General features: G+C 36.4%; 1 protein-coding gene across 1 annotated transcript; it reads right to left on the bottom strand.

Annotated features, from left to right (window-relative positions):
• Positions 1-19969: 19969 nt before the first annotated feature.
• LOC143546009 (uncharacterized) lies at positions 19970-25860 on the bottom strand. The gene is made up of 6 exons (XM_077037766.1): positions 24434-25860; positions 22896-23576; positions 22721-22804; positions 22021-22096; positions 20274-20548; positions 19970-20208 (listed from the first exon to the last, which is right to left on the bottom strand). The coding sequence occupies exons 1-6, from the start codon at positions 25739-25741 to the stop codon at positions 20053-20055; spliced, it is 2580 nt and encodes an 859-aa protein (XP_076893881.1). The 5' UTR covers positions 25742-25860; the 3' UTR covers positions 19970-20052.
• Positions 25861-27207: the final 1347 nt, after the last annotated feature.

The following is a 27207-nucleotide window of genomic DNA, read 5'->3' as shown; positions in this document are numbered from 1 at the left end:
AAGTAATACAATCATCGTCGAACACACGTACACGGGCCTCTCCACCACGAGTCAAGACTCGAGTAATATATTTGACCCGGACGCGGTAAGACCTAAGCATGTGACACGAGCCTCTCCACCACGAGTCAAACCCGAGTAATATATTTGACTCGGTCACAGCTTATACATCCGAGCACGAGATACGGGCCTCTCCACCACGGGTACAACCCGAGTAGTATATTTGACCCGATCTCGGCTCATACATCCAAGCACGTAATACGGGCCTCTTCACCACGGGTACAACCCGAGTAATATATTTGACCCGATCACGGCTCAACATCCAACGGGCCTCTTCACCACGGGATTTTAAAACCTGAGTAATATATTTGACCCACCAAAATGATGATCACGTCACACGGGCCTCTTCACCACGGGTACAACCCGAGTAATATATTTGACCCGGCCGTGAATCACCATGCACACACACAACAATAAGCCTACAAACATCATTCTTAGTCACGAGAAACTAAATATCATTACACAATCGTAGGCTATAAGGTACACATCCTCATACGTACATTCATACCTTCATATATACATACATATATATATTCCTACATAAATATATATATATATATATATCATCCCATACGGGAACTAAGTAGATAGGTCTACTCATATTCAATTACTACCAAGTCTGCTAACGTCCTCGAGTCTAGACCATCAATAGTGTATGTAACCTTAAGGACACAAGACCATGAACGAGTCTAAAATATCCTAAGGCATATAAAATAATTCAAATATAGCTTTCAAAATGCACTATCACGAGTGAGACCATGTAAAACTATTCAAATCACTGTAACGAGTAAAATCGTTTAAAATTGTATTTCGGTGTGTATGCTAGCCCAAAACGTAAAAGAGTAAAAAGGGCATCATGAACTCACCTGAATCAACCGAACACCTGCAATGAGCTAGGAAATCCCTAAGTGCACAATTACAAGCAAGGGCCTGTAAATTATACACAACGCGTTACTAAACTAGACTGTAAGAACACTCTAGCCTAATGGGCCGTTCAAGCCCAACAACTTGGCCCAAGGCCCAACACTTTGGCCCAAGGCCCAACAACTTGGCCCAAGGCCCAACACTTGGCCCAAGGCCCAACAACTTGGCCTAAGGCCCAACGATAATCAAATCGGGTCGAATGCGCGCGAAATAAACCTTAAAACCATTTGTTAAACGAATCAGCCCCGAATGGACCAAATTCCATTTTAAATCTTTTCATTCATCAAGATTATGTCACCCGAGTTGATAGGGTTGACGGTTCCTTTTTACAACTCTTACATTAACGTTTAAACGAAAATTCACGCACCGCCGACTCGATTGACGAAGCACTAACCCCAACAGCCCCGTGCATCAAAAATATAATTTTCCCATAGCCGTTAAACTCCCCTAGGGCTGTACAAACTAAATTTTTTGAATTGTATATTCAATCATGAATGACGTATTAATTAGAGTTAGAGTATTTAAGATAAATATAGTAAGATAATAGACTAAATATATTTCCGATCGTTTAACGCATCAAACTCAACAATTGCCAATCCTACACCCGTAAACCCTAGTTTTCGAACTAAAATCGATTGACCGACCTAAACACCTCCATTGGCCATGAAATTTTAGTATATTGTAAGTGACATACCTAAGAATATGACGGAGTACGAACTTCAATTATAACAGCCCCGAAAGATGCGAGAATGGGCAGCCACCGGTTAAGCCTAAAACGAACTTGTTGATTAATAACGAGTAAAACGTGCAGATTTTAGCATGCGAAGATGCATTTAATTACATAGGATAACCTTTGAATTAAATTATTAAATTTTTACCAGACTTTAATAAATGTCTTAGGTTTATAAAAATATTTTTATTATATTTTTCTATTAGACCCAAAAATCATAAAAATTCTTCCAATACAGAAAGGTATCTGCAGCTATTTCAGCGCGCAACAAAATGGTTTTATTTTTATAAAATTCATTACCTAACTCCCAGAAGTGGAACTAACCAATTTGGACTTGTCGAAAAAAGGTTATGACGTCGGGAAGACAGACCAGAATCCGTCATCCCGCATCAGCTTTGACACTCGATTTGATAAATTCATAAAAACTATTCAAATCTCGTCCAAAAATTACGTATTATACCTTTCTAGAAACTAGACTCAAAGTAGAAAATCATGGAATCAAGAATCGATCAAAAACAGTGGACTAACATCACGTTACTGACCCTACAATAAACGTATAAGAATCTGTCAGCAAGCTGTTATCATCAAAACTCAATCTTAACGACCAATAAACGCGTTAATATGATCAATTAAGGTGTAAAAGACATGGTTATAACTTTCCCAGTGATAATCGAGCCTACGGTTATATTATAGGTATCCTATGGGATAACCTAATTCTTTATAACCAATGGCTCTGATACCAACTTCTGTCACACCCTGTTAAGTGATTTGCGGAAGCGTAAAACGAAAATGCAACAGATACAACTGGTATCAAATACATTGTTCATAAAGTAACATTACTAACTAATTTACAATATATTACATCGTTCTAATCTCTTTTACAAACTAGGTGATACAATCAAACCGACTCTTCAATTACTTTACTTCTAACTCAAATGCCTACGACATCAATCATCAGTCAGACACGTAATGCACAGGAAATTACTTCTCATATTTGATTACCTGAAAAGCATGTTAAAACAGGTCAACTACGAATAGTTGGTGAGTTTCATAAGTTTAACGAAATCAGTTATGCGTACCACACAGTCATAGTTTGTATGTACGCGCGTATGTAAAAATATGTATTTACGTTTGTATAAATATGTACAGCCATATCCTTGTGTGTGCATATGCACACATGTAAGTTTAAAATATGAATTCGAAATTTTGGTAAAATCGTGATTGTTTGTTCGTACTACCTGTTTCCAATTTCTGTGTTTAACCAACCACTGTGGACCCCCTTCCTCCCACAACGGTTCCACGTAAACTCAACCACTATGGCCCCCCTTCCGCCCACAACGGTTCCGCGTTAACATCAACCACTATGGTCCCCTTCTACCCACAATGATTCCACTTAAACTCAAACATTATATAGTGTACACGCAAATAATTAGTATATTCTACACATAGTATTTCCTACGGCTAATCACATAGCATGTATATAGACACATATACACATATAGTATTTATCACGTATCACCAAATACTGTGGCTTCCCATCCGCCCACAATACGCATAATCACATTATTTTCTTAACATTCATGTCATAATCAAGTTAGTTCGTTTAATAAGTTGCAGCAGAACTTGGCTCATAGGCCATACTCAACTTTAGTTTATAAGTTGCAGCAGAACTTGGCTCATAGGCCGTACTCAACTTTAGTTTAATAAGTGGCAGCAGAACTTGGCTCATAGGCCATACTCAACTTTAGTTTAGTAAGTGGCAGCAGAACTTGGCTCATAGGCCATACTCAACTTTAGTTTATAAGTTGCAGCAGAACTTGGCTCATAGGCCATACTCAACTTTAGTTTAGTAAGTTGCAGCAGAACTTGGCTCATAGGCCATACTCAACTTTAGTTTAGTACTATTGTGGCCCCCCTTCCGCCCACAATAGCCCCATAATCATCACAGACCACGTTATCCCCATGGCCATTACAGACCACGTTGTCTCCCAAATTAGTTATGTTTAACATTACATAACGTGTTTGTATAAACATGCTGTCACGTGTAATTTCATTATGTTATGCAATTCGTATTATCTCCACTCAATATATCAATCAACGATAATAATCATCTTTCATCAGCACGTAGTCAATCATTATGTTCGTAGGGACTTTTCATATATAAATGTTCAGATAATTTATATCCTGAACCGTTTTCAGATAGATAACGTGTATAAAAATGATTTCCACCCCAAAAATTCGTAAAATAGTTTAAAGAGTGGGGTCATGAAACTCACGGTTTTGTAGGCACTTAGTGCGAGATCAGCACGGGGTTCGTTTCCCTTGCTATCACTTAGTCCCTATAGTCCATATTATAATAATATTAATATTTTAATATTATTATAATCTCAGTACTAAACTGGGCTGTATAACTAATCTGGGTATAACTGGAACGCCCAGAAAGTGACAATAGGCTTAGGTTGTGATGTTGTTCAATGTCTAATACTTAAAACCAAACTTGGCTCAGATTCCCGTTTTCCCAGCTGGGCCAAGTTGTTTGTTTACGCGTTTAGAAAACAGTTATGGGAAAATAAGCTTGGGTAAATGTATTGGTTAATAAAATGATTAAGTTATAAAGAAGGATCACATACTGGGGTACCGGATTAGCCTCGGGGCCCGTTTCCGTTTATTCAGTTTGATTTAAGAAGAAACGCGCACAATCTATCCGGATTGTCCAGGTTTTTCATAGAAAAGTTCGTTTTTACTTAATTAGTCCAAAAATATGATTTTTGATCACTCTTGGTGTTTTGATATTCCCGCAGGTTCGTTAGTCGCGAACTTGCCGGTTTTTTTATAAAAACTAAATTTGTTTAATCTTTAAATTAGCATAATTAATTAACCGTTAATCATTAAATTATGAAAATTTAGCCACTTATCAATTAAAATATTTAGATTTTTATAAAAATATTTCTGGAATTATTTACTGATTTAATAATTTATAAAAATTCATTTTATCAGCTATATTTCGCCTGAAAATCGTCTGTTTATCCCAAAAAATTTCCAAAAATTCCAAAAATATTCCTGAATACTCAAATCATGTCCCAAAACAACCTGTGTCAATTCCAGAATGTAAAAAGTTTGTTCAATATTCTTTTCGGCCCAAATTCGGCTATAAAAATTCGCATGGACGCATATGTATAACACACCTTTAGACTTCTCCAAATTATCTAAAAATTCATATGTGATCAAAATACATCAAATCTGAGTTCCCAGAAAAATTTCATAATTTTTGAAGTAATTTAGCTATTTTTCCCAAAAAATGTCCCGATTCGGTAATAAATTCACCAAATATTCTCGGATGGTCAAAAGATTACCAAATTTAGACAGGGACTTATTGACATGGTCCCTGATGTTCCTGAAAAATTTCAAGGCCTAAAAATATGCACATCACAACCTTAACCAAAACAGCCCGTAATCGAGTAAATCGGTATTACCTTAGTGGTTTTGGTTCGTTTTCGCTCTCTTAATCCAATTTTCGGGTTCTTGTGCATCTATATAAGCTAGGTACAGGTCCTATATCACAAACCAAGAAATTTTTTTCATCAACATAACAGCCCTTAACTTAGGGTTTCTCGGCTAGTGCACAAAAACGAACTTTTGAACCGTAGAAACGCCGTTTCAACCCTTTAATCCGTGTTTATGGCCAAAAAAACTATCAAACCAGGTTCCTCACCATGTGTATGTTCAAAACATGTTTATGGACCATTTTTAGGGTTTTTACATGGTTAGGAATGATTTTTGGCAATCACGACATGTTTATATGTTGTTAAACGAGTTTAAACAAGCCGAAAATCGATTATTTAAGACCTCTTTACCTTGTTTCTTGCTGGCTGTGGCAGGAGATGAAGAGTTCCAGAAGTTGAATGTGGAAAATTGTGTGAAAATATCTAAAATCTAGTTTATATGTGAAAGGAAAATAAAGGGGTAAAAGTCTTCTTTGGCGGGCTGGGCTCGTTGGGTCCCCTTTTGGGCCCATTTGGCCCACTATTCTCGATTTACGTGCCCGAACGTGAAATGCCGAGTCCAAATTTATTTCGGGTTCGGTTTTTGGCGACAAAAATATATCGGGTGCGACAAACGGAGCGAAAACGAGTGTTTTTCGGCTAGTTTTGTGTAAAATTATAAAAACATACTATATGTTTGTAAAAGTCAAAAATATTTTCACGGAACGCTTAAAACATTTCCTATAAGTGTTTGGTAAGTCTTTTTCGGCTTAACGGATGATACAATGCTTGGTTTGTAACTATCTTTCGCGTTTAAATCTATAATGGGTAGTTAAACGAGCATGTTTTCGTTTAACTTGTTTGCTATCGAACTAAGGCCATATTACTAATATTTTAGCTTGCATAGATCGTATATCACTTATAGATGGCACCCCGGGATATAATAACCATAACCAGACCCGTTTGGTTATTCGTTTATTCGTTACGTAATAAGCGGTTAAACGCTTATTCGAGTTTGCAAGTACTAAGGTGTACTCGGTTTTGCCACGGATGTCACATTCTCCCCAGTTTTAATCCGTGTTTATGGCCAAAAAAACTATCAAACCAGGTTCCTCACCATGTGTATGTTCAAAACATGTTTATGGACCATTTTTAGGGTTTTTACATGGTTAGGAATGATTTTTGGCAATCACGGCATGTTTATATGTTGTTAAACGAGTTTAAACAAGCCGAAAATCGATTATTTAAGACCTCTTTACCTTGTTTCTTGCTGGTTTTGGCAAGAGATGAAGAGTTCCAGAAGTTGAATGTGGAAAATTGTGTGAAAATATCTAAAATCTAGTTTATATGTGAAAGGAAAATAAAGGGGTAAAAGTCTTCTTTGGCAGGCTGGCTCGTTGGGTCCCCTTTTGGGCCCATTTGGCCCACTTTTCTCGATTTACGTGCCCGAACGTGAAATGCCGAGTCCAAATTTATTTCGGGTTCGGTTTTTGGCGTTAAAAATATATCGGGTGCGACAAACGGAGCGAAAACGAGTGTTTTTCGGCTAGTTTTGTGTAAAATTATAAAAACATACTATATGTTTGTAAAAATCAAAAATATTTTCACGGATCGCTTAAAACATTTCCAATAAGTGTTTGGTAAGTCTTTTTTGGCTTAACGGATGATACAATGCTTGGTTTGTAACTATCTTTCGCGTTTAAATCTATAGCGGGTAGTTAAACGAGCATGTTTTCGTTTAACTTGTTTGCTATCGAACTAAGACCATATTACTAATATTTTAGCTTGCATAGATCGTATATCACTTATAGATGGCACCCCGGGATATCCGGACCATAACCAGACCCGTTTGGTTATTCGTTTGTTTGTTACGTAATAAGCGGTTAAACGCTTATTCGAGTTTGTAAGTACTAAGGTGTACTCGGTTTTGCCACGGATGTCACATTCTCCCCCAGTTAAGAAATTTCGTCCCCGAAATTCAATATGCCAAATATGCTCTTTTTGGGGAAAATTTTTATAATCATTTGTTTCGGAATTTATTTTTTTTTCTGTTTCCAAACACGTTTGATTCCCCGTTGTGGATTCCACTGAATTTTATTCAATGAGATTTTATTGTGTCGCAACTGTTTGATTTTCCCCGCTCAGCATTTTCACGAGTCTCTTTATAGAGTTTAGTTGTATAAAAGTTTTCAAATAGTACTAATTCCGCCCTGTCAGTAAGGCACTCGTTTTGATTCGATATATGAAATATCGGGAGTGAAATAATTTTGTTTAATACGTTATGGGGTTAACTTTCAAGGCAATTTTGTACAGTGCTATATATTTTAGAATCAACTCACCATTCCTCAACTCAACTAACAACTTTCAAAATTTGATAACTTCTCGTATTTCTCAGTATAGCCCTCTTGTTAGCCTTAGGCGGCCTTCGGTTTGTTATTAATATTACGAGCTTTATTTATGATTCTCGAAATCGAATAGGATTTTGTATTTTGGGGGTAGCCAATTTTCAATTGAATAAGGTGGCGAGTTATATTCTTGCTCGTGTAATATAGTATATTACCACTTGTATAATATTATGATGACTGTTAATGTACGAGGATTGAAATTACTGGTCTCACTTTCCTCTATTGTTTGAATAGTTTATATGGTTTGATTGTTTGTTAGAGGACTACAACCCGTGCTCAGGTCGATTCGGGACATAAGGTTTCATACACAATTTACTAAGGATAAGATTTTGTTAAGGCGCGTTTTTTTTTTTTTGGGTAGTTGTTACAAATCAGAAGAAGGTATTTGGAGTGGATTAGTCATGGAACTATCTTTCAGCTTGAATTGCTTTCTCGGGATGTTTAAGGAACACATGTTAAGGGTTCCATTTTAGTTTGTTTCCCACTTCCAATGGGGTATCTCGAATTGTTGTAGCATCTCCGAGGATCTTTAGTATTCCCCCAGAACTTATAATAGTGCACACTTTACAACACATGAGCCTATGATTCCTTCATAGATTTCGCTTGCATCTTTATACTAGTACTCAGTTTATCCAAACATCTGGCCTGACTTTTCCTTGTTCATCACTTGGTTATTAAGGCTATAAAAGTTTAAAGTTCAAGTTTCGGTTACGGATAGTATAGTTTTCCTCATCCGTGTTTCGTCATTGGGGTACTAGGGTTTGTTCCGTGTACAGGATCACTTCTTTATCTAGAAGAGGCAGTATAACAGTTCTATTTCTATATATAACCTTCATTTGAACTCAATTAACTAGTCCATACTGACTATTACACAATGACTCCTCACTTCCACCGGGAGTGCATCGATAGGGAATAGCTAGTTATTTAGGTTAAGAGGGTAGTTTTTCGAGTAATATGGTTAGTATTTATAGTCTTACTTTTGGTGGTTTCTGTAGTATACAGAATTGTTATTTTACTAGACGGTATATTTTCCAAGGTAATAACTTGTAGGAACGAAACGTCTATCAGTGTCCGTAATAAATAAACTAAAGTATATTAGGCATTACTAAGAACATACCTGTTACTACATTTGTTCTATTCGGTTTATTCACAATACTTGACCCCTGGTCGAGTTGGACGTCGATGCCGGTCCTTGCCTTTGTCTTCCCGTCGCAATTGGGTTCAATCTAGGGCAGTCTTTCTTGTTGTGCTTCACACTACCACACTTATAACAGGCATTACGGTTTATTATGGGTTGGTTTTGGTAGACTGGTTGTTTTCGTGTTGGTTGCGGTTGGGGTAGTTGTGAGTCGTGGAGTTGGGTTGGTGGATTTATAATATTCATAAGGGTTCTACAATTTCGGGCATAGTGTCCCACCTTCCCACATTTGTGACACACATTGGTCCGACATTCACCAACATGATGATAACCACATTTTCCACATCTAGGCAAAGGCCCGTTATACTTATCTTGCTTCACATCGGAACTGATCATAGCGTAATTTTGTATTGCAGAGCGCGCACATTTATTCTGTTGTCTTTCTTGTATTCCCGCTCCATAATTGGTTTGTTTTGTACTAGATGATTCCCCGGACATTCTTAACGCACCATTTCTAATCAAATCAGAAGTTACAATGTCGGCTTGTAACATGGCATTTTCCAAAGTTACAAGGCCAGTTGAATTAACCAAACTCCTGACTTCGGGGGCTAAACCCCAAATGTAGCGTTCATTACGTTTAGATTCTGGAGTATCTAACCATGGGACTAGACGAGCCAGTTCGTTAAAGCGATGGGTATACTCCAAGTGATCTGCACCCTTCATTTCTAGATTCCAAAGTTCTTGCTCTAATTTCTGAATTTCGTTTATCGAACAAAAGTGTTTTATCATAAGATTTTTAAGTTCTGTCCAAGACATACGATTGGTTGCCTCTTGTCCTCGAATTTGCACAACAGTATTCCACCACATTAGCGCGTGGTCTACAAATGTAGAAGTAGCAAATTTGACAATATAATCTGGTGGACAATTAGTGATATTAATGATGGATTCAGTTTTTTCGATCCACTTTACCAGTCCATTTGGTCCTTTAGTACCGCTAAATTCCATAGGTTTACATAGCATGAAGTTCTTAAGTTGATATCCGTGTTGCGGGGGATTTTGATTGTTACAACTATTGTTCAAGTTCGGTGGGAGATTATCATTATTGAAAGTAATATTGGTATTCAACGGGGGAGTATTAGTTGTGATAGTATCAGTATTTATCGGGGGAGCATTTGTGGTTGTATTAGTATTTGTCGGGGATTAGTATTTACGACCGCGTTAGCGTTCGGCACTTGATTTGTATTCATAGTTGTATGGATACCAGCAGCGAATTGTGCTGCTATTGTCGGAAGTACTGTTTTATAGTTGTCGAGCGATCATCTCGGCTATATCTGCCTCAGACAACGTGTTTACTTTCTTCGGGGCCATTCTATAACAATAACCGGTTATCCCACAATTAACAAAATTCACATACGCTAATGATCACAAAAGGAATTACAATAACAAGTAATCAGGTATTTCAATTAACACGTATATATCACACGGGTTTGTTCTCGAGTTTGAATACTAAGGATAGTACGTAAAATTGGCCTAACAACAGCCAAAGTTTGCATATATATTAAAAGTTGTCATCTCATGACAAGAAATTTTAATCCAATAGAGGTCAATGTTTGTATTAAAAATGCCCAAATCGTCCTCCATATTAACATCACCATGTTTATGTTCAAAACATGTTTATGGACCATTTTTAGGGTTTTTACATGGTTAGGAATGATTTTTGGCAATCACGACATGTTTATATGTTGTTAAACGAGTTTAAACAAGCCGAAAATCGATTATTTAAGACCTCTTTACCTTGTTTCTTGCTGGTTGTGGCAGGAGAAGAAGAGTTCCAGAAGTTGAATGTGGAAAATTGTGTGAAAATATCTAAAATCTAGTTTATATGTGAAAGGAAAATAAAGGGGTAAAAGTCTTCTTTAGCGGGCTGGGCTCCTTGGGTCCCCTTTTGGGCCCATTTGGCCCAATTTTCTCGATTTACGTGCCCGAACGTGAAATGCCGAGTCCAAATTTATTTCGGGTTCGGTTTTTGGCAACAAAAATATATCGGGTGCGACAAACGGAGCGAAAACGAGTGTTTTTCGGCTAGTTTTGTGTAAAATTATAAAAACATACTATATGTTTGTAAAAATCAAAAATATTTTCACGGATCACTTAAAACATTTCCAATAAGTGTTTGGTAAGTATTTTTCGGCTTAACGGATGATACAATGCTTGGTTTGTAACTATCTTTCGCGTTTAAATCTATAGCGGGTAGTTAAACGAGCATGTTTTTGTTTAACTTGTTTGCTATCGAACTAAGGCCATATTACTAATATTTTAGCTTGCATAGATAGTATATCACTTATAGATGGCACCTCGGGATATCCGGACCATAACCAGACCCGTTTGGTTATTCGTTTGTTCGTTACGTAATAAGCGGTTAAACGCTTATTCGAGTTTGTAAGTACTAAGGTGTACTCGGTTTTGCCACAGATGTCACATAAGATCAGTTGGTATTTTTTCCTATCTATCATTATTCTAATCCTAATAGATATCGTCGTTCAAGAAGTACATGTAAACCTTTCGCCAAGAACGTAGAATGGCGAATTGTCCAGAACCCACTATTCCCGATCATGCAGGAGAAGGAAGTGATAGCTACTATACTGATATCTTCAGCCATGATTGGCTAGTTGTGCCTATAGTACCCTACGAAAGTCAACCCGTCTATTTTCCTGGTACGGGGCAAATGCTAATTCTCATTTATCAACAAAATGAGGAATCTAAATTTTCATATCCAATGCATTCATGATATGATTAAGGATCCGATAACTAATGGTTTGTCACCCATATAAGTCTTAAGAAAGCTCTTATATTAAGGACGGGATTACTAATGGCCATGTATATTTGTATATCGTACTATGAATGACTAACTATTGATTTTTCTCGGTATTGATTTTGTATGTCTCTTAATATGTTCTACATGCATAATGGCATATAGACAAATTAGTATACAAATCAAACATTCTGAATGGCTTACTTAAAAATTTTGATCATAAATGCTTATGATTTATAAATAAGGACTACATTATGATTAATGGGGGTCTTGAGTTGGTGCTTAATTCAATAAATGTATTTCTCTGCTCCAGTCTAAGTTTAAAGCTAAAATGAGTGTTAACTCTTGATAGGGCTTATCTAATACTCACAGTAAATGTTTATTCGGCTAAGTGGGAGAATGTAAGAATAAATATATGTTACATGTGTTTATTTATATGGCCATCGTAACCATTTACATTATATTATATCAAAATATTAATTATACCTTGTTATATATTTGTTTGGTAATTGTTGATGGACCATATTACCCTTACTAGCTAATAAAGGGTTTCCCCTTGGGTGGATACATAGAGAGATTAAATTGACATCAATAACCTAATATCGCATACATAAGAAATTTGTGTGTCTCCTCTCTCCTAAAACCGAGTTCATCTCAAGAATCCTAATCCACATCCTTAACTATACATCCTAAAGGGGAAGTCGACCAAGCTGACAATCATGTCGTCTGGATCATACTCTTCTTCTGTTGCTACACTCTCTGCTATAAGAGATACACATATTATTGTAGGTTTATCATATTATCATGTTTTCCATTACTAACATTAAGAACTGCTCAACAAAAAGGGCATAACTCAGTTTAATTTTATAAATGAAAAAAGAGGTTACAAGATTTAAGGGGCATACCCCCGAGCAACCTAGCAAAGGACGCCCAAAACAAGCTTGGGAAATCAAACTGGAAAACCATATCACTCCTACTAATATACTACAATAATTAAAACTAGTAGAGACGATGTCCTTTCCTAACAAAATACAAACCAAGTCATAAGGGGTTAAAACTATTGCTAATTAATAAAGCATCAAACCAAATACAACATCTACTACGAATCAATCCTACAATACAATAAAGTAACCCACTGTGTGGCCTTCAAGATGAGCCACGAAGTCATCTAAATGGATACTTCTTATCAGTTAAGACCTATAAAAAAACCTTCAAAATATCAAAACACCAACCAAGATGCCAAAAATTTGATGTGCTAAAAGTAGTTATTAATTTATTAACTAAATAAACGCTAATCTAGACACTAAGTAATAATTCTAGACTCTTAACTAAAACTACTAACCGGAAAGTGTACCGGTCGACTCTAGTACAGCTAATTAAATCTGGATATTGAACCCATGAGACTCTTTAAATTACGTAACTAGCTAATTAGACTCAATTACAGACACGACTTACTTGTTTATATTTGTTTAAGGAGGTTTTTAATTAAAATACTAAATTAAACTATTTTTATAAACTAATTTAAGAAAAACAAGTAAATTAAACGAAAGACAAGTTTGTTGATTTTAATCAAATGATAATGAAAAACTACCTAGGCTAGAATCCCCTAAGTTTCAGTTATCAATTAACCGGGAAAATATTTAGTTATGGAACTGGGATCGTAAAATAGACGCTTAAAAGAAAACCTGAACAGGCCCCCTGACCCTTCTCAAGAAGACACCTATGTTTCTAATAAGTTTTAACGCACACCATTTTGAAGAATCTAGTTTCCTTACGGTCACCTAATTAATTATAAACTAGTTCGTTTAAACGAAATCCTACCTTGCAGCGCGGAAATCAAAGGCAATTTAATATATTTAATTGACTCGATAGACAAAATTAACCAATCAAACCTAGAAGGACTCTTTACGAAGAACTAAATCTAGCAAGCTTGATCAACAAAGACCTATCAATAACCTAGCACCTTACAGCTATTTAGGTTAGCAGCACACTTAGGTTTATTTGATAATTTTATTCCTATGATCTTATTGCGTGTCAATCTAAAAATAGTCAAAAACACAAAGTAAATGACCTAATTGCAACCTATCATATGACAAACAATAATCAAGGCAACTATGGAATAATAGAACTCATCAAACAATTCTAAGTATTCATATGCATCAACTCAATATAATTAAATCTTCTACTAGTTCATAAAACAATAACGATAAATAAATCCCAAATCAATTTCAACGTCAACAAAGGTTCATCACGTGCCCAAGTAGTCCATAATATCTAGCCAAGCATCGTAAAATCAAACAAAATAGTTATAAAGGAATTCATGGTGAAAATAAATAAAGACCAAAGAAAATAGACGATAAAACCCGTGATCTTCGTCTTCAAACAATATGCACTTCACCGGTTGATTCCTAGCCTTCAAACTCACCAAAACGCGCAATCCTAAGCTCGGGAAAACTCCAAAATCGGCTGGCTCTCTCAGGGTATTCTTAGGGTTAAGTTTACTGGTGCTTATATAGGTTTTCAATGCCCATAACTGGTTAAAACGAGGAACAATCTGGATGTCTGGAGTCAAGGCGCCGCGCGGCCACCACCAGCCCCTGTAGTCGCGCGGCGCGGCGTGTCAAAGGGTGGAGAGCCAGTCCAAGTCAATCCTGGTGCGTTCCGGTTCGTTTCATGATTCTCCGGTTCTCCGGTTTGGCTTATTTTAGCTCGTTTTTCGCCATTTTTAGCCTTGATTAAATCCCATGACCTACATTATACAAATATGTTAGTAGTATACAAATGTTACATAAAACCGAGCAAAACTAATAAAATATTATACAAAATATACACGGCAATTATATATATTTAATGTTATATCAATGGGCTTTTGCAGCCTGCTTCAAAAGAACCGAAAAATGGGCCTAGGCATCAACGACTAAACTAGGGCCGTCCAAATCGCTCGCTGCTCGAACTCGATCGTCGTTCGCTCGGAAAATGCTCGCTCATTTTTTCGCTCAATTGTAAATGAGCCGCCCGCTCTGCTCAGTTTGGTTTGTAAACGAGCCAAGAAACGAGCAAAGGTCTGCTCGGTTCGGTTCGGTTCGGCTCGAATATTTTTAATTTATTTTTTATATATTTATATATGAACATATGTATTAATATATATACAACACACATAAATATAAGTATACGTTTTTAGCCCTTTTTGATTTTTCATATTCTGTGGGTTTTATAGTTCATTTGTTCGATTCAAGTTTCAGAATACTATAAGTTTGTTTACATGTTCATTATATTTCACCTCAAACTTTTTGCTCATAAAAATTTACAACTTATTGCATATGTGTTTAAAAACTACTGATTTGTTTACAAAATATATTATTTACAACCTTTAAACTTGTTTATATTGAAATTTTTGAAGTGAAAAAAATAAATAATGCTCGAAAATCGCTCGATGTTCGATAGAAAAATGCTCGATTCAATTTTGACTCGTTTCGATTTTCGCTCGGTTCGAATTTCAGCCGTTCGGTTTGGTTCAGTTGTAAACGAGTCAATCAACGAGCAAGCCTTCTCTCAGTTCGGCTCGACTGGTGAGCAACCCTAGACTAAAACCAAAAAAGTGACATCCAACTTGGGCTGCCAGTTTGTAGCGACATGTGGCCCAACAAAATAACCCACCAGGTGACCTTTACTTTGGGCCGAAAACCTAGCTGGACAGCCTGGACTAGAGTTGCCAAAAGTGGGCTTTTAAAATACAATAAAACCAAGTAAATTGGCTTAATAAACCTGCATTTTGGGAACCCACACATAGGCATCACTAAGGTGTCCCAAATCCCAAATCAACGAAAATCCATATTTATTCACAAAACAGTCTATAGCCTGAGTGTTAAGCAGTGATATTGTCCCAAAGTGAGTACCATGTTGCAAACAGGTTTCCTATTAGTGATCTTGTCCCAAAGACATAATTTGAAAATTCTTAAAATACAACCAAATGACCAAATTATAAAGAAAGCAGGCAATACATATCTATATCTAATCATCATGAAAACATGCAAATGAAGGTGATGAAACTACAGCTCCCATGGTTTCTTGTATCAAATCTATCCTTGCTTTGAATAGTTTAAGCGTGCTACCATTCAAATTATTTATACCACTTGTTCTGTAACGCTCGCCTTTTGGAAGCAGGAACGACGTCTAAGGACTCCGCAACATTAAACTTAACATCTTGTTCCATCACAAGTTTTCCTAGCTTCACATCATAATTATTATCTTCAACCGCGTGTTCTAGTTTAGCTTTTTTGTGAGCTTTGGCTTCTTTTTTCCAAATCTTGCATGAGAGCCGATAAAGCTTACGGTCTTGTTCACTCATGACTTTCCTAGGCTTGTTGTTATACCTGTTTATAAAATTATGTTGTAGTCGTCGGATCTTCTGGTACAACTGAATTTGGTTAAACGAAGTGCTTAGTTTGAGTGAATCAAGGACGAGTTCCCAAAACTCGACCGTGCATTTAGAGTAACCAGACTCAAGCAATCTTTTCAATATCTTTTTCTGGTCTTTGTATGTGAATATAATGAGAGACTGACGTTTGCTTCGGGTTACTTCGGGTTCGGGTACATGTGAGGTCTGGCTGAAGTCATCTACAGCCTTCACATAATATTATCTCTAACGGTTAGCATTAGTTGTTTTTTAGTAAATAAAATGTTAGAGCAAAATAAATAAAAGAATAAGAAATTAATTAACAAGAATATATTTGAAGAGGTAGGTCCCAGCAGAGGTGGTTAGGACCCGCAAGACTTCCTTAAAAGGAGGCGTCTGCGCAGTTGAACACGCAAGACTCCTTAAACGGACGTCTGCGCAGTTGAACCCGCAGACTTCACCATAAGGACGTCTGCGCCGCGACCTACCAGACCCGCAGGACCCACCACGCTCAGAGTTGTGACGACCTCACATGCGGTACGCAAGCTGGTCCCGCAGGAAATGCCTCCCTATGGTTTCCAAGTATCCCCTGTTCCCGCAGGTGCGGATACCCGCCATTAGGGACTGGCCACCCGCGCAGCATGGCTACACGCATAAGGCTCAGACTCGTAATAATTCAGTAGTCACCTGAAGAAGGAGTGAGCAAAGCCGGGAACATTCCCGCATAAAGGCGGGAGGGGGAAAACTCCCGCCTAAATGAGCCAGTCCGTATAATAATGGAGGATCTTTTGTGTGATACCTGACGAGGTATGGACAAAAGATCTGACCAACGATACGACAGCTCACTGACAGCAGCATGGCAGACAAAAAGCCACAGCACTGTGACCAAAAGCCGCCGCCTGCTCACCAACTCCTGCCATACCACGTGCCTAGCCTGTAGTTGGTGGAAAAGGAAAAGTGAACAGCACGCCTGGTCACTGTCAGCCGCTACCTATCCACCAATTACCAGCAGAGCACGTGCGTAAGCCTCAGTTGGCAGAGTAGTAGGCCGGCTAAACCTCCTTGGAAACCCACCTTCGGCTATAAAAGACATCAAATGGTAATATCATTTCATCATCTAATATCTTGTATAATTTACCTGATAACTGCTCTAGTATTAATAATATACTTTTATATTCAAAGAGTAATATAGACTGATTCTCACGCCGGAGGGTGGTCACAAGGAGGAACCCCCCCTTTCTTAGTGACGAGCTCACGGTGTTTGTTTTGCAGGTTATCGGAAGAACCATCTTGCCAGAATTAACCCCTCGTGGGAAACGTCTATCTAACCCTCAGGTTACTCGTAATCTGTCGGGGTTCGACTGGTGTTTCTTCAATATTGGTAGAAAATGATGATATTGTAATTGTAATTGTAAGTTACCTTTTCCTCTTGAGACTCTTGTTTCTTTGTGTCGGATATATGTTGTGAATCCGATTGATACTTAGGCTCGGGCTCAGGCTTAGGCGCATCATGCTTTCGTTTCGATCTTCTTTCAAATTCAGCATCACTCTTTTTTTTACTCAGAAATATGTTGTGAATCCGATTGCGACTCATGCTCAGGTTCGGGCGCATCATGTTTTCGTTTCGATCTTCTTTCGAACTCATTTCTTGACCCAGAATATTCACTCCTTTTACTCATTTTTTTACTCTAGCTAGTTGAAATCAGTATGCATAGATCTATATAAGCTCAAAATGAAGATGGTAACAAATTTAAAGTAATAAAAGTTACTTTTAAAAAAAAAAAGAATTGATTGGTAAGGTAATATTTAAGGAAAAAAAAAACAAAGATGCTAATTTGATTTTACTTAAAAATGGATACCAAAAATGTCTCTTCAGGGGATCGAGTTGGAAAAATTTTTATGTGTGGAAAATTTTCAATTTATATTGAAACATTCAATATAATTTAAATTTGGCACGACACAGTATTGAATAAATTTAACGTCGGTACGTGGATAAAAAATAAACAGGTCTTAACCTTAAATTTGGAATTTTGTAAAATGTTGTATTTAAAAGTTATCAAAGAAAAATAAATATTAGTGTAATTAACTATACTAATAAAATATTCTAAATACTTTGTATAGTAAAGTCATTGTAGCAATTTGTTAGGCACAATTTAAGCTCACTGGACCTAAATGGATTATTTTAGGAATTTTTCCAAATATGTAATAAGTGATGTTTTTTCAATTATGTAATTATTTTAGGAATTTTTCCAAATATGTAATAAGTGATGTTTTTTCAATTATGTAATTATTTTAGGAATTTTTTCAATTGTGTAATAAGTCAAGAGACAACGTGTGAATAAAAATGATATAATATAACTTTTTCGAACAGTATAGTTCTTTTGAACAAACGGGTATTCAAACTTGGTGGTATAATATGATATTGTATGATGTCTTTTGGAAATTAATTGTGTGTTATTTAAAATGATTTTTTGAGCTGTTAGTAACGTAAACAAACCGAACATCCGATGAATTGTTTATAAACAGTTTGGTGGAAAGTTCGGTTTATGTTAGTCCATGTAATAAATAAATAAAGAAATTTGTTTGGTAAGGTTAACGATGGAACACGAACAATCGTCAGCCTTCTAATTAATAATATTATCTCAATAATTAACATTAGTTGTTATATATATACATATAACAAATAAAATGTTGAGCAAAAAGAATCAGAAACAAGATCGAAATGATAGAAAATAATATTTGTATGTAACCTTTTCCTCTTGAGATTGTGATTTCATTGGGCTGTCTTGTCTATCCACCGTGTTGGAAACACGTTGCGAATCCGATTCAGACTCAGGCCCGGGCCCAAGCTTAGGCGCATCATGCGACCTTCTTTCGAATTCAGCATCACCATTTTTTGACTCGGAATATTCACTCATTTTACTCATTTCTTTTATATGTTTCTTCCCTCTGACTAGTAGAAATCAGTTTGCATAGATAGCATCTATGCACTAATATATATATAAGCTCCAAATGATCACTCTTAATTCTCTAAAGATGGTAGCAAATTTAAAGTAATAATTGATTGGTAAGGTAATATTTTTAAGAAAACTAAAGATGTTGATTTGACTTTACCATTGCGGTAATTTATTCCATACTTCAAAAAGAATGGTTGCTTAATTAATTATATTAATAAAGTCAGCAATCTAAATTTCATTTAACGGTTGAGGAAAGAATTTCGAAATAAATTAAAAGCTAATCAAGATTTCACCTTTCACGTGACAGATTGTGTTGGAACCGGTGTTGAGGAAATCGCTAGGCGCTAGCTGATCGGACGGGAGTAGAAACTAGCGATTAATAGGGATGAATATGGACTAGTCAAAATTAATCGGATTGAAATTTATATGTAAATTTTCAAATGGACATATATATTCCAAATTTTATGTATAAAATTTTCAATATTGACCGATTTGAGAAAAATAGAGATTAATCGGGAACAAGTCATTCACGACTAGCGATTAATCGGGAACTAATCAATACCTAGTCTAGGTGAATTAATAATTAAGCTACAAACTAGATTTCACATTAAAATACAGACAACAATTTAGTATGCCTTAAAGATAGAAATTAATTATGTGGCTTTTAAAGTGATAACTAGGATTTAGGACCTCAAGCTTCACAACGGGACCATTAAACTGAAGAAAAAAAAAAAGAAAAGAAAAACGTAACGATGTTAAATTATGAACGCATTGTGAGTCGACGCAAAATCAGCCTGTATCGGGTTATGATATCGGTACCAAAAAAAATAAGCCCGTCAACGCCAAAATACTACAAATTATCATATGTGGAACCAAAAAGGCTGACATGTTACAGCTGTTTACCGACACAAATTCGGTTAGTATTGGTGGTATCAACACAAATTCGTAAGCATGAATTAGTAAGCCAAAAAACATATTGGGTGCGGGTTCAAACGTTGAAATGTGGATATAAAAACATGTGATGTTGGGATAATTTTAAATCATGAAAAATGTCGGGCAAAGAAAAGGTAGATATAAATAGATCGATCGATAGATAATACATGATTTTTCAATACAACGTGGGAAATTTACATTACCTAAGAATCAATCAATCACTCGCTATCATCATCAAGGAAATTAAGGCCATCCTCATCTTCTTCATCTTCATCTTCAGGCGGATGAGAGTCTAACGGCTGTATGTCTAACGAACCCCCCTTTCTACTCTCGCCATCATATTCAAACAGCCCGTTCTCCTCATATTCCATTTCCTGATTAAAAAAAACAAATAAATAATCTTGCCAAGGAATAGAATAAGTGAAAAAAAAAATATTACCTCATCTTCTTGTTTTCCGGGCTTTACAATCCAATCGTACAAAATATTCTCATGCACGAGTAAGTTGTCAGAGCTTATGATTTGGCGTTCCTTGAGTCGCAAGTTGTAGTTAACATAGATCAAGTCCTTGAGTCTTTTCTGCACCAAACGATTGCCCGTGCGTTTGTGAATCTCGTCATGTTCACAACTAAAACACGAGCATGTTTGACTCAGTATGCGTACGGCTATCTGTTGCAGCTCTAGGCAGTTTATGCCATGTTGTTGCCACCAAGCAGCTGAAACAGAAGCATAATGATGATCAGGGGCGGGCCCATATAGTGTGGATCGGAGTCCAGGACACCAATGTTTTTAAAATTTTTCTTAGAAGCGGAATATTTTTTTTTTTTTGAGGATCCCATAAGATTTAATACTTGGAACTCATACTATTAATATCGATGTGGTTTGGTGGAAAACCCCTTGTTTTATCTTTGAAAGCTCACGAGTTCAAGCCTTACAAGGCTCATTTTTTGGTTTTTAATTTTAGTGTAATCATCTGATTATTAACACTGCAAGTCGGCAACATTATTACAAGGTTCAGTCTTTGTGTTTTTTTTTTTATGTTAATCATTTGATTTTTAATGTTGCAGTGTTAATTTTTTAGTGTTAATCAATCATCTGATTGTTAATGTTGCAATAATAACTTTGGAAACATCCAAACACCTCTAAAATACATATCATTGTTTTCAACTTTATGTATGGTTTTCTTTGGAAACATCCAAACACCTCCAAAATACCAGTTTTATTTTTCACTAGTTTAAGTTAATGGTTTTCGACACATGCTTATAAATGGCTGGATCTGGGTTCTATCTCAAACGGGTTAATCAGAAAATAGGTAAACAAAGTGATCGGTCGAAAGGAGCATAAAGTTGATAATTTGAAAGGAAGGGAAAAAAAGGGTTTATGTGTCAATCCGACCCATTTGGACCCATTCAGGTTGTGATGATTGAAAAGAAAGTTTTATTATGCTATTGTTTTTTATTATGTTCCGCGCCGACCGACCCGAAAAATTTGAACACCGAAAATATGGGACCCCATTGACAAAAAATCATGGGTCCGCCGCCGCCGCCGCCGCCGACGCCGCCGCCGCCGCCGACGCCGCCGACGAGGAGGAGGAGGAGGATGATGACTTTCATAGCAAACTTAAAAAACATATGCAAAACTAAAAACATCGTATGCACCCTTACAAAGTAGTTAAAATATCAATATACCCAGTTCATTAAAAAACATTAATAAATAACCATTTTACCCTTATGTTTCAAAAGCTTCTAAATTTCATATATGCCCAACTTGAACACCAATTTTTTTTATTTACCCACTTTTAGCTTAGACTTTTGTTTTGCCCATTTCTATCTTTTTTTTTTAACCCATAAGCAATAATTTTTTTAAATATTAGTTTTGCTTATCGTTCAATTATGTGCAATGGTTCGGTTATCTGATTTGAACATACGGATTCCATTGTTCGATTATCTGCTGTCGAAAGAATAAAAGATGAAACGACAGCTCGGTTCGCTTGCTTATCTTTGATGTCAAACAAAATCCAAACAAAAAACTAGAGTTTAAACAAATATAATGGAAAGAGGTCGAATGGTCATTTAAGTGAAAATTCATCAAAGTTGGGTATATATGATAATTTTCAGTTTTGGTTGGGTATATATGATATTAATCCTACTAACTCGTAATTTATAATATTAAACTAACTAATAAGCACCTGGATGTAGTTCCGTTCGCGTACTAATAGCCAAATCAGTTCCAAAATCAGCTTTTGCAGAACCAAACTCTGAAATCTGCAGCAGCAAATCCATCATCAATCAAACTGACTGAACTGAAATAACAAAGGGGTGAGTAGGCTTGTAATGAACCATTTGACTGAAAGTTCGTTTATGTTCGTTTAATAAATAATCAAGCGTACACGAACAAATAACTTTGCTCATTTAGTTAAACGGACAAACATGCACATGTCTCGTTCGGTCATTGATGTTCATGAACATTTGACTTTGTTCCTTCATTCATGTTTGTTTGTTTGCATTCATTTATGTTTGTGTTTTACATATTCATTAGAAAAAACTTAAGCTCATTACAATATACTATAATTTTATAAAATAAAAATTCATCAATCATAATTTAGTCTTCTAGTTTTATTAAATTTCAGGTCCATCGTATTGATGTTAATATTTACCTTTAATTAGTGTTTGTTCATTTACATTCGTTCTTGAACTATTCTTCTATACTCTTAACAAACGAACATAAACGAACTCAAACACACTCATTTTCTTAACAAAAGAACATGAATAAGAAACTTCTTTGGTTTAATTGTTCGTGTTCAATCATTTGTTCGGTTAAAGTTAAACGAGGGAACACAAGCATCCGCTCGTTCGGTTCGTCTAGGGGTGAGCGTTTGCTTTACCTACCTGCTTCGATGCTGAAACCCTCCTTGCATTGTTTGGCTCAAACCTAACAATGCATGAATTTAAACCACGCACAACTTCTGGGCACTAAATATATAAAAACAAAAAAGAACATAAGTTATAAGAGCAGGTCTGTTATAAGAGGAAACAAAATAAAGCTTTTATGTAGGTAGCATACAAGAACAAAGTCGAGCCGATATCTGTATGACGGATTTAGAAAGTAAGCAGCAAGATACAAAGGATGATTAAGGGAATGATTGTCTATAATGCTCCACACGGTACCGTATTTGTGCAAGTCATCGCCATGGTTGCTTTTTATCATAAGTTTCGCTTTATGCATGTCATTGTATATATACGCCATTGACATCGACTCGCCACCGTCATTGATCTTTTCAAGCACTTCCAAAATGGGGCCCACCGATCTCTTCACGCATTGCACCTTCTTCCAAAATGTTGCATTCATTACAATCTTTTCAACCTCTTCACCCTCGTGGGATTTTGAAAGGCGAGACGACAACCATTTTGTGGACTGAAACAAGCGTTTGAGCGCGATCCTGTGGTCCATTAAGCTTTGTAAGGTTGAAAAACTAGAAGAAATACTCGTGAAAGATGCTCTCACGAGTTCATGTCCCGTTGTGTAATCGCGTTTCATTAGATTCCATAGCCATATTTGGTTGTACACAAGCTTTGTGATCTTTTGTCCTTTGTTTATACACTCTGCGACCCATTTTATCTTTGCAAAATCTTCAAGCATTTGTTCGATACAAGAAGCAGCACAAGGTGTCCAAAATAGATTTTGTCGTTTTTCCTCCAGCATCTTTCCAGCGGCTTCATAACTGGCTGTGTTTTGTGTAATAACCTAGACCAAATTAACACAAACGGACACGCGAGATGTCAGTAAGTGTTTTACTACTACTTAAATAAAATATGTAGAGTTAAATACGGTTAATGGTCCCTGTGGTTTGACTAAAATAACCCTTTTAGTCCATTAGTTCTAATTTGACTTTCTTAGTCCCTAATAGTTCCATTTTTGTATCAAACTGAATCCATCCCACCAACCCCATCCAAGTTTTCTATTAACTATTTGTTAAATAACCAAAATAGTAAAATACCCATGGACTATCTGTGTTGCTTAGTCATAATAATAAAATGTTTGGGGGCCACTTTATACATAAAAATATTTTTTTTTTAAATACAATAAATATATCTCTGTATTCCCACACTCTCTCACTCTCTCCTCTCTCATATTATCCAAACCAAAATTACGGAATCCAAACAAAAAACTGACGCTTTGGTTTTATGTTTTCATGAAAACCAAGCTTTCGGTTCAGTTTCGGTTTTTCATGTACCTAAAACTGAAAAAAACCGAAGCGAATTTATGGATTTTCATTTTTATAAAATCTTAAGTAAATTGTAAGGATTTAATAAATATATATTAGCCGAAATGTAAAATAATCAATTAATTATTAATTTAAGGGGATCCTGAAAATTTTATTATTTTGACTAACACATATAGTCCAAGGGTGTTTTGGTCTTTTAACAAAAAGTTAATAGAAATCTTGTATGGGGTTAGTGGGCTGGACTTTCATTAATACAAATATGAAACTACTGGACTAAAAAAAGTCAAATTAGAACTAATGGACTAAAAGGATTATTTTAGTCAAACCGCATGAACTAAAGCCGTATTTAATTCTATGATGTAATATGATGGTGTACCTGCACAACATTTTCCTCACCCATCTCATCCACTACTTTATCAAGAAGTTTAAATAGAGTTGGCGCGTCTTCAACAAACTCAGTGGCATCAACTGAAGAAACAAAGTGCAAACCACGAGGACATGAAACCAAAATGTTGATTAATGTCCTGTTGTGTGCATCTTTCCAAGTATCCGCCAATATGGAACACCCTGTGACCGCCCAAGAGGCTTTGTATTCAGCAAGGTGTGTTTTAACGGTTAAGATTTCGTCCTCAAGAAAACGAGTGGATAGCATTAGGCTGCTAGAGGAAGGCGGTGGGCCATACTGGGACACCGCCTCCAGCATCTTGTGAAAGTACGGTGAGTTTGCTGCGTGTGTCGGAACTCCAGCATGATAAAAGAATTTGGAAATTGCAGACATAACTTCCTCCTTTCGTCCGGATGTTTTGTTAACATTAGTATTATTAGCCACCAACATCTCGGATTTCAGTTTCTTTGACAACGCTTCTTCTCTTCTCACGAATCTCTTCTTTTTGTCTCCAATTAGTAGATGCGTGTCATCGTCCTCGTCATCTTCATCTTCGTTATCATCGTCATCTTCGTTTTCTGAATGTGTCGTGTAAAAAGCCGAAGTAGATGTCAGCTGCTTATGAAGTTCGGGCCTTCTGTGCCTCCTTCCAGTCCGATGCCATTTCATATTTTCTTTTATTTTAAGATAAACTTCTTCGGGAGCACTTTTACAAGGTGCAACTTCACCAGGTATTCTAGCAAGATGTTGTTTAAAGCGGTTAATTCCACCGCTAACTATTTTATCACAATAATTACATTTGACTTTTTTCTTCCGTTCATCACGAGGAACTCCATGTTCCCATCCCGGGTCAACATATCCCAGCGACCTCAAAGGAGGATGCGGAGCCATATTTATAACCAAACCCTTGTCCCCACCGACCCCAACCACCACCAACTGCTGCTTACCTTTGCTCCTATTATCATACACGGGATCATCTTCCACGATATCATTCTCGTCATTAACACAAGGTGGGAAGTTGAGATACGTGGTTTGATCCTCGTATTCAATTTGCTTTGGTTTTTTACCGATACGACATCCTTCCAAATTCTCTTTCATTTTTATGCACACCTCTTCCGGAGCCTTGTCGCAATAAGTCACCTCACCAGATACTCTAGCTAAATGTTGTTTTAATCTGTATATCCCGCCACTAACAACTTTCCCACAATAATTGCATCTCACTTTCTTCTTCTTCTCGTCTTGAGCAGTACCATGCTCCCATCCAGGGTCAACAAATCCACCACAACGTATCGATGTCATTTTCTCACCCGCATCATGGATGATCACCGGCTATAACACTAAATTATAACTCAATATGACATCCTTGTTGTGACGAGAAACAAACCACCTGTGTGCTGAAGCCGAACCTAAAAAAATAAAACATTTTAAAAAATGCTAATATTCTATGCCAAACTGTAGTAGCCTTTACTTGATGCAAGAAACTTAAAATGTCAATATTGTTTAGTGCCTCCTTATGCACGCACCGCCTACAAATTACCTTTTTTTTCTGATGGACCCGCAAAGAATGTAGTTTCTAGCGTATATCTAAGATTTCAATCCCGCCTATAAATCACCAGTAAAACCAGTAGTGGATATTGAAGTCATGGCACCTGTCCTCCTTCCTTCGGCTAGTAAATAAACTGAAGCACACACAAATACAAAAATGTGAGATGCACTAAATACACACTCATCATTACGATAGCTCCAAACACAATTCCATCAACCATTAAGTAGTTGGATCAGATTACAATGAGCTGTTTTTTAGCAACAATTCAAACGGGTTCGGGACTTAACACTATGGGTGTAAACGAGCCGAGCCTGAGCTGTACTAGGTTCGAGCTTGGTTCGTTTTGACTTACCAGAGCTCGAGCTCAGCCTGTTTTGAGCACTTTTTATAAAGCTCGAGTTTGGCTTGTCTTGTTTATTACTTATTAACTAATTTTATATAGATTTTAAACTATACTTAACTACTTATATATTTTGAGAAAAAGCTTAACGAGCCTAAGCTCGGGTCGAACTCGTGTGCAGCACCTTAAACGAGCCAAAGCTCACCTCAAGCTTGGATGTGTAGAGTGAAATTAATACATAAAAGCACAAATAAGTCATATTTTAAAAAATGCTCTAGGCTCGTTAAGGCTCGACAAGCCTAAACAATCTTCTTATACAAAGCTCGAGGTCGGGCTTGATAACTAAACAAGCTATTTTTAGTCTTAGACTCGATAAGGATCGGCCCGTGTCGAGTTTTTATTGATCTGATCTCAGGTAGCTCGCAGGCGGCCCGGCTCGTTTTCGCCCCTACTTAACACTTCATTTTTCTTCAACAATCAAAATAACTAACAAGCACATTGCTATAAAAATACATATTGTTCAATCAAAATGACAAACCATCAACTCTTTTCACTTGTAATACAAATCTTAAGAACAAAGGAACATAGGAAGAGACTTAGGTCTACGTTTGTGATACATACGATCAACCTCACACAGATTATATCGATAAATGAGGAGAATATGTGTCCATCGTTAATTATTTCAACCTTATACACCTAAAATACATTAATACAAAACTCAAACAAAAAAAAATAAAAAAAAGATCCTAAACTACATATTGAAGTAATTTAGATATTTAAAATGAAAGGAAAACCGGTAGATCATAACACAGTTTAACCAACTATTATTACAATGAGTTGTTTTTAGCAACAATTCAAACGAGTTCGGGTCACTTTAAC

Source organism: Bidens hawaiensis, unplaced genomic scaffold (assembly GCF_021521415.1).
Source record: "Bidens hawaiensis isolate Kalapana, Puna unplaced genomic scaffold, B.hawaiensis_p1.1 tig00014142_1, whole genome shotgun sequence".
NCBI lineage: Eukaryota > Viridiplantae > Streptophyta > Magnoliopsida > Asterales > Asteraceae > Bidens > Bidens hawaiensis.
Note: the sequence above shows the minus strand (reverse complement) of the source record. Positions and strands in the feature narration are given on the sequence as shown.

What these genes read in the sequence shown, in the direction of transcription:
- LOC143546009 (XM_077037766.1), bottom strand. Translation starts at nt 25,741, where the DNA reads ATGACATCGATACGTTGTGGTGGATTTGTTGACCCTGGATGGGAGCAT. An exon ending in ATCGGCTCGACTTTGTTCTT is followed by an intron (nt 22,805 to 22,895) that starts GTATGCTACCTA and finishes TTATATATTTAG; the next exon opens with TGCCCAGAAGTTGTGCGTGG. An exon ending in CCGGAAAACAAGAAGATGAG is followed by an intron (nt 20,209 to 20,273) that starts GTAATATTTTTT and finishes TTTTTTAATCAG; the next exon opens with GAAATGGAATATGAGGAGAA.